Below are 9,278 nucleotides of genomic sequence, written 5' to 3' on the forward strand. Positions count from 1 at the left end.
GGGCTGCAAGGCCGTAGTCCCCCGAAGGGTCTAAAAGAAAACCCAAGTGTAGCGAACACCAATAATTCAGTTCCGCCATAATAAGCTAAGAGTAAGTATTAGTGCCAAGTGGCTGTTAGTAGGAAGACATATCTACTTAATACTAATAAAACTGAACACGAGCGCGAATCTCAATACTATTAACAGCTAGACAACAGTGTGAAAACACTATTGTCTAGCTGTTAATAGGACAAACACAACAACAAACTAGACAAGACAAACGAGCAAGACCCCAATTTTTTTTATTTTTTTTAAATTTTTATTTATTTATTTATTTATTATTTTAAACATTAACTTAATCACTGATTAAACTAGTCTAGGACAAACCTAACCAGACGACTAAAGATAACAACCAGGGGCGATTTCTTAGCATGCACTGCATGCTTAAGAGAAAGTTTGGACTGTCAATATACTTTTAATGAGAACAAATACGCCAATAATAATATATTTTAACGTGTAAACTCTTTTTTCATTTCTGTTTGCTTTTACATTGATTGCTAGCGGCTAGCTGTTTTAAGTCAGTGCGATACTTGCGGAACTTGATCGCTTCCTTGTGTGGAGGTTTGCCGCAGCAAACAAGTGCGTGCGCATGATGTTATTTGAAGCATTTAACATGGCCAGATTGTATCGAAAGCTTGCTGTACTTAGTCAGCATACATGTATTGTGTACTTTTAAATCTAAGTTGTGAATTGTTGTGAGTTAAGTACGTTCAGGGACTAATCTACAGGGACTAATAGAGCTTAAGCCCTGGACCCCCAAGTGTCAATGGCTCACAAAAATTGAATTATTATCATGAATTTTTAATACTTTTTCTGATAAAGTTTGTCATTCAACACCATTTTATAAATATTGATAAATATATTTCAACTCTGATTTTGATGTTAAAAATGAATTTTAAACCCTATTTAAAGATTATTAATCCAACAAAAAATGGGGCCCCATTGGACTTCAATAAGCTGCAGGCCCCGAAAAATCTAGATCCGCCCCTACGTACGTTGTCGCTATACGTTATTTTATTCACACCAAATAACATTCTGCCTATTTAGTGCTAGAGATAGGCCCAATAATCCTATTGTAACTTTCAGCTTGCCCAAAAATTTTGGTCAGGATTCGCCCCTGCTTACAACTCTAGTCTAATTTAACCTAGCCTATCATAATCTAACTGGAAACAAAGTTGAGTCCCTAATCTAACTTACAATTAAGACTAACTTAAACTAACCGAATTTAGATTGAAAAGAAGACGGAAAATAAAAGTTAAAATATAAAGTTGAAAGGCAGATATATACCGACAGTTGAAACAAAGCAAGGGAAAGCTAATTGCCATCCGTGCCCAAGAGTGAATGCTCTCAAGAGGCCCACTAAGGGATATTAATGCGAGAAGATGATGGAACATTGCACGCTTCTGAATGAGTTGGTGCGGGTTGCAAGGGCAGTTGTACCCTTCAAGAATAGCAGCTCTCATTAAACTACCCCTAATGTGATTGTACCTATTGCAGCGAAAAACTAAGTGAAGTGGTGTTTGGTTCTCCTGAATATCAGAATCACATTGTGGATTGTTCCCAAGGTTAAATCTATGCAAGTATTGCTTAAAGTTGTCATGCCCTGTAAGTAGCTGAGTGAGGGTGTAACTAGGGTAAAAGTGGCGAAGAATCGCAGTAGTGTCAACCTTGGGGATGAAAGTGTAGGTGAGCCTACCAGTGGTGTCATGGCCCCAGCTGTCTTGCCAGAGAATGAAGATTTGCTTTCTTGACGTGATTGTTGATGTACGAGGTAGGAATATAATGAAAGTACTAGTGACTGAAGACTTTGCAGCTTGTTTGGCAAGACGGTCAGCGGTCTCATTGCCGAGAACTCTCGCATGAAACGGGACCCATTGAAAATCTATTCTAATGTTGTTGTCTAAGTGTCTGAGAATGCGGTGTATGAGATGGATGAGTTTTAAGCGGCTACCAGACTTCGCAATCCTGTGCAAAGCTTCCCTACTGTCAGAATAAATGTGATAGTGTAAGTATTGTCTTTTGTCCTTCCTAGGCCTAATGTGAATTAAGCTAATATAAATAGCTAAAGTTTCTGCCTGTGCTATTGAGCAGTGTGTACCTAGACGGAAAAAAAGCGTTGTGAAGCTCGCGGGCTAAGTCGGAGTAAACTACAAAAGCGGCATTCACTTCGTCACCTATCTTGGAATCTTCTATGTAAATCCTAACATGGGATGATCACCTGGATCTTCAAAGTAAACGTCAGGGGCAAGCTGATGGGAGGGGTGTATAAACGTTACTGCCGAGTTTCGTAGCATTTAATCGAACGGCCTAGGATTATATAGAAAACAAACAAACATTCTTATTTATATATATGTAGATACAATGTTATATAATTGATTTTATAATTAAATAAAATAAATTAAATAAATAAAGTTTTATAAAGTATTAAACACAAAATACTTGTTTTGTGATGTCCCAAAAATATAGGTAAATTTAAACTATGAACAATAGTTCATAACATATATTGATGAAAATTGTTTTATTATGAAATAGAACTGCCATTATGTTTAATGACTTCAAAAATGCGATTAGGCATTGATTTAATTAAATTGTAAGATTTCTGGATTCATTTGAAACCAAGCTTTGAAACTGCCACAAAATGCCTGTTATTAGCATAAATTTTTCAAGAAAAAATGCCCCACAAGTTCTCAATCGGATTTATGTTTGGGCTTCTTACTGGCCACTTAGTCGTTGAGTATGAGCAACGAATACTGGCAATGTCCTGTTGGAAAATCCAGTCAGGTCCTCCAATTTTTTCCAATAGGTACTAAATTATTTTTTAGGATTTCTTGATGACTTTTGGATGTCTGTCTACCAGTTAAAATCACTAAATTTGATAAACCATTAAATCCAAAGTAGTCCAACACCATAAAAGAACCACCACTCTTTTGCCTGCTAAAAACTGCACTATTCTTTCCTAATTTCATGCCAATAATTAGGCTATCCAAATTAAATTTCTTTTCATCACTGAAAGAACTGAGAACCAATTGCTCATTCCACACCGTGTGATATTTAGCCCACTACATTCTTTCCAATTAGTGTTGTTTTGTTAGTGATGGGTTTTTCATCATGGCAGAAATTTATATGTGGAACTGCTGAACTTCTTCGATGAACAGTGCGTTTTGATATTTTTAATTCACTTTTAAATAAAATTTGACGAACTGCTTTAGTCTGTTGTGATGGAAAGCGCACAATTCTATTATCATCCCTTTGAGATGTGATTTTGGGTCTTCTCGATCGATATTTAGTAGATATTGGTGATAATTTTCCCAAAATGTTATAAATTCCAGGAGTAGGTCTGTTCATTAAAACAGCAATTTCATTGACATGACAGTCTTCTGCTTTTAACTCTAGCAAACAAGTGGGTCCCGTGTAACATTTAAGTGTAATACAGCATTTATACTCCGACAATAAATTAAATAGTGAAAAAACTAAAGAATAGAATATTTTATTAATACTTATAACCGTTATAAATTTAGATTGCCAGAAATTATGAATTTCGCAGAGAATTCATAAAATCAGCAGATGTTATGCCGATTTGACAGATTTTTTGCATATTTTTCGAAATGAGAACATCTCTAGAATCGGCGTAATATTTATATGAAATGTTAAATAATTTCAACACTACATCGAATCGTAAATGTTTAATTTGGGACCATATATTATTTTCATAAATTTTTAATAACAACGAGCAATTATTTATTGACATCGTCACAATGCCGTGACATTTTTAGTACAGCAAAAACATCCGGGTAGCAGAAATGAAATTCTTCAGGAGCATGCCAAATAAGACCAGAAGAGACATGACAAGGAACGAAGAAATAAGGGAAAGAACAGGAATGAAAATTGTGAAGAAGATAAAACAAATTAGTCTGAGATCGCTCGGACATACCAAGAGAATAGAAGACAATAGAATACCAAAGTTGGTATTCGAGAAGGACATAGAGGAGAGAAGACGTAGGAGAAGACCCATGAATAGGTGGATGGACAAGATAGCTGAATTTCTAAGAAAAAGGATTGACGATGTATCAGTGGTGTTTATATAGGAGTGATGGAAACATACAATGAGATGGAGGTCATTGGTCCATGGCCCAACCCAGGCTTCCTGAATTAAGAGCGAAAAAGAAGAAGTATATTTCTCAGTAGGTAAGTCTGTGACTCAGATAATATATCCAATATATGCTTGCAAAATTCATAAATACAAAGGGAAATATATATCTGGACACCCTATCGTAAGGATTTATGTGTTTTGAGTTAATCAAAGTGTTCTTCATATCCTTTATGTGCGAGAACAATCCCCGAATCATTCCCGATTTCTTTTTCTTCGGATGGAAATCTTTCGAATTAACTTGAATTTCTTTTCTCTAAAAAGTAAATAAGAATTTAGATTAGATATACAAATTTTTATTTTGAACTTTTTAATATAATGTATATAACAAAAACAACTATCGATACAATTATGTCATATAGTGCTTTACATATTTACAAATAGAGAAGTTTTAGGATCTTCAATTATAACAAATTTTTACATAGTGCAGAAAAAGAGAACAAGTATTTGAAGTACGTACTATTATTATAGATTTTACTAAGAAAAGAACAATACTTTTTGGACTGCAATTAAAAAAATGCAATCCAATAAGTATTGTTGTTAAATAAATTTCTATAAATTCCTATAAATTTCCATGTCTTCCGTGTGTCTGCCCTTATTTAATCTCGAGAATGGAATTAGACAGAGGAAAGTAGAGTACAGATATGAAAAACTTAAGAGACGGATGCATACTGTGTCGTATTCTATAAATTTCTTGGTTGTAGTAGCTCTCCTTCTGTATCGTAATTCTTGCGTGTGGTTACACGTGCAGCGAATTTCTCAATGCTTTGTGTAGCATGGATATGACATCAAACTGGTCGTTTTCCTGCACGTTAGATGCTGCACGCAAGAATTTAAATCAATCTTTAAAGAACGTCAGGATGTCTCATCGATAATTTTATTTTCCACGCTGTTATATTGTAACGTAATAGGAGAATGTATTGTAATGTTGTCTAATTTCATTCACCGGGTCTTTTGATTTATCGATATTTTCAGATGCAGTGAACACAAAACGGTATGAAAAAAAAAAAGAAATATCCCCAGGATATCTCTGTGCGAGCTTCCTTGTATGTGTGCTTGTGTGCATGTGTCTATTTCGTTTAATATCTCAGGATAGAGTAAAGATTAAGAAACGAAATTTGACATGTTAACTCTGTGTATAAGAATTAATAAAAAAGGGAGTCTTGCTCGTTTGTCGTTTGTTGGTCCATTCGTCTCGCTGTTTTGTCGTTGTCTTCGTTTGTTTTTTTGCATTGTTTGTTTAGCAGTTACACTACTTAGTCTTCAGATTAGCGCTGGTGTTCAGTTTCATTTAAGTTTTAAATAGTTATAATTACTTCTACTAGCAGCCACTTAGCACTAATACCTACTCTTAGCTTATTGCGGCGGAACTCAATTATTGGTGTTCGCTACACTTAAGTTTAAAAAAAAGACACTCTTCTGGGGTCTACGGCTTTATAGTCTAAAACTGAACGCCAATATTAAACGTAGAGGGAGCAGAAACCATACGTACGCCGTTCAGAGAGATGCTATTTTTTTCTATTGTCTATCTGCTCTCTCTCCTTCCTCCCTTCCCTTTCCCCTCTTCACTTTTCCACTTCATAAACACTTTGTGTACGGCCAAAGTCTTTCGTTTAAGTGTGTATAAGAATTACTGATGCTAAATCTAGAACTAAAGGAAGTGGGGAGATAAAGGTAGATCACGTGTGACATCTGAGTCGTGTCCTTGCGTGAGCGCGAACACACATTAATCTTATCTCTCGACTAACTGTACTATTACGTTTCTCCCAGAAACAGGTGCTACATCGCTCCACGTGTTTTTAAGAGTGCCCTGACGATTTCCATACCTATTATAAATGTCCTGATAGATGAAGTGAAGGGTTACTTTTTCGTTTAACAGGAAATTCTTTCGAAAATTTACTTCATTCTTTTCTCCATCTTTAAATAAATGATGCAAATAAATGCCATAAATTGTACTAACGTAACATTAATATCATGCATCAGATAATTGTTATTTCGTTTAATGCCGAAGTAAATAATTGGTGAAATTTGTTGTTAAGCAGTTTTGCCATGTCAATTGTAGTGATAAGCAATAAATTATAGACTTGTATATAACAGTCTCTGCCGACAATATCGCGAAGGAATTTATAGCGCATTATATTATAGCGGCCAATGTGTATGTCAAACTCAACCCATTATATTAGTGCGATATACCTTTAATCCATAGTTTGATTACTTGGATAATGCACACTACAGTAATGCAAAATCTACAGGTTGGAAAAGAAAGTCATTTAACCCCCCATGCTACAAAATATAGAATGTACTCAAAATTAATTCTTTCATGTCAGGAAACACATTAGATCAAAGGGGAAAAAAGATTGATGCGTGTTGCACGCGCAACTGCCAGGCGGCCAAATGCTGTATACCAGAAACATTTATAAGTATTATATTCTCAAATTTTATATAAATAAATTGATTGCTTCTTTATTTTTCCTGTTTATTTATGAATTAGAATATTTTCTTACAGTAAATTTTTTAATGGGTTCAACAAATATTATCTTATTACACTTGAAACACACAACAAATTGTTTTATGTCTGAGTATTAAACCTTTTTTAATATCATTTATTACAGCTAATAAAATGATTTGAACGCACAGTACCTCTTTCATTTTGATGGCGGATTGGTAAGCTAGAGCATATTCCATTAAAGATAAAAATATCAGAACGATGCAGAATATAAACCAAACATCCAGAGCTTTCAAATAATCGACAGGAGGCACAAAACTTCTGGACTGCACCAAATGAGTGACTAAAGTCAGGATTGAAGTCACACCCAAAGTAACGCGTGCGGGTGCAGCGTGAACATCGATCCAAAATGAGAGCCATGACAGCATGACCACTAATGTACTAGGGATGTAGACATTCATCAGGTTACCGGTTAGACGTCGCTTAAATTTAAATTCGGCAATTAATAGAGTGTGGTTACCTGAAATAATTATAAAGACGTATATTACTAGCAAAGGTTGTATATTACGTGATTAGTTTGTCGAGAAGAAGATATTCAAGTAACACGTACCGGTCAGCCATTGTTCAGTCACCTTCTTTGCTTTAATTTCATCCATTTCGTATGTTAATAAATTCATATGTCTGACGTGTATGCTCTTACCGAGATTTTTGTAAGGACTATTTTCTTCTTCCATCCATTTCAACTGAATTTCTTTATCTGAATGTCTACCTAAAATATAAATATAAATTTATATAAAAACATAGACCATTAGGTCGTGACTAATCAATTTATTTTCTGAGAATAAAGTTCGATGAAACTAATCACGTGTAAGAAATGTGTTATTTATAAATTATAAAATTGCCTAATTGCATAACTTTTTAAACTGGTTTGTACAGATGAAGTGAAATAAATATTTGTGTTTCAATATTTCCTTGCGAAGCCAGTAAAGATATGCAACTTGTCACTGGATTTTTGTTTATTTTTATACTTGGAATCAATAAATAAAAATTTTTCGGAAATTCGAAATTAGTGAAATTTTTAATTTTTTCTATAGGTTCAAAAGTATTAAATACAGTAGAGAGTCGTTAATCGGAACCCCGGTAATCGGAATCGCCGGTAATCGGAACGATTTTCAGTCGGACTGTGTCGTGCTGAATCGAACGTTTTTGATACTAGATTTACTTCTACAGTATAATTTTCATGTTTTTATATTCTTTCAATCTATTTATTTTGTTTGTACAAAATGAAGAAATAATTTTTAACGATACGATAGCCTCGATTATTATTATAAAAATTTTCGTTAGGCTTAAAATCGACGAAAATTCAACACGAAGCGACACGCAACGGAGAAAAATTTGAACATTGGACAGGTTAATGTATTTTTTCGTACATAATCGGTAATCGGAAGCAAATCACTAATCTGAACAACCCCAGTCCCCAATTGATTCCGATTAACGACTCTCTACTGTAAATGAATTTAAATATGTAAACATATCTTTATTATTCGAAAATAATAATGAATTACTTACTAGAGCAAGTTTAAATTGACAAATCTGAATATCAATTGGATAATCATGCAGTTTCATTGGGCAGTCAACTAAAAAATTCATTCTGAAAATGAAAATATTATAGCTTTAATACGAAATTTTATAATTAAAATTGTTAACTTTTGTATTTTATGACATGTCTGATATGACGTTTATCTAATAAATAGGCTCAATGAATTGTCTTGTGTGTGATACGTTAAGATATCTATTGGTTAATGAATCCCTCAAATGCCCTTCGTTGGCTACAAATAACCACCACCTAGCCCAAGTTTTGAATAGAAATGTTATTGTTTAATTACACATAAGAGAGTATTATTGTTTACTATAGCTAGCAGGATTTGCATGATTCATGTAGAATACTGTAACAACAGTTTTAATTACAAAGGACTTATTTTTTAAAATATTCCTTTCATCCCTGATAAATAACAGTACAGATTCTACTTTTAATTCTTTTTTCAAATCGGAATATTGTTCTAAAAAATTGAGTCGAGTGTGAAAGACGAGAAGTCACTTAAATACAATAAATGAATTTTTTTTAAATATCTTGCGCTAAAACGAGGATGCATCTTACATGTCTTAAAATACTATAATTAACATTTTGTATATATTTCTATATTTTAAATACCTAATACCCCCAAATAGCGATTCGTCTGGAAGAACTTTTACAGAAGTAATTCTCGAAGAGTCATAAAATTTTTCAACCATTTTGGTATTAAGAAATACAAATTTTGGTTTCCACAGATTTTTCTCTAACTTACTAGGAAACATCACAGAATCTTTGGCAACAAACTTCTTCAAATTCAATCTCGGATCCTTCCATGCTGCAATAATTGCCAACAACAGACGGAAATCCTGAAAAAAGTTATAAATATATTAATTACTTTAAGTGTCATTTCTCATTGTTAAAGTAAGAGGTTTGAAAAGCTTGAAAATTATTGAAGAAAGTGTACAAATGTACTTTATTTATTTTCGTATTGTGTACCTGGACCAGCATAACAGATCTTACTATACTGGTGTAGTTTCTGATTAACAAAGAGCGAGGAAGTCTTAGTGAAGAAG

General features: G+C 33.7%; 1 protein-coding gene across 1 annotated transcript; it reads right to left on the reverse strand.

The window, feature by feature from the left end:
- Positions 1–6,826: 6,826 nt before the first annotated feature.
- LOC136969987 (glycine receptor subunit alphaZ1-like) lies at positions 6,827–9,071 on the reverse strand (the record flags this gene model as incomplete). Its single annotated transcript, XM_067264342.1, has 3 exons — positions 6,827–7,152; positions 7,243–7,401; positions 8,852–9,071. Coding segments are annotated over 3 exons (705 nt in total), but the record flags the coding sequence as incomplete, so codon positions are not given.
- Between the last annotated feature and the right edge of the window lie 207 nt (positions 9,072–9,278).

The sequence above is a fragment of the Centruroides vittatus genome, unplaced genomic scaffold (genome assembly GCF_030686945.1).
Source record: "Centruroides vittatus isolate TY-2023 unplaced genomic scaffold, ASM3068694v2 contig_1854, whole genome shotgun sequence".
Taxonomy (NCBI): Eukaryota; Metazoa; Arthropoda; class Arachnida; order Scorpiones; family Buthidae; genus Centruroides; species Centruroides vittatus.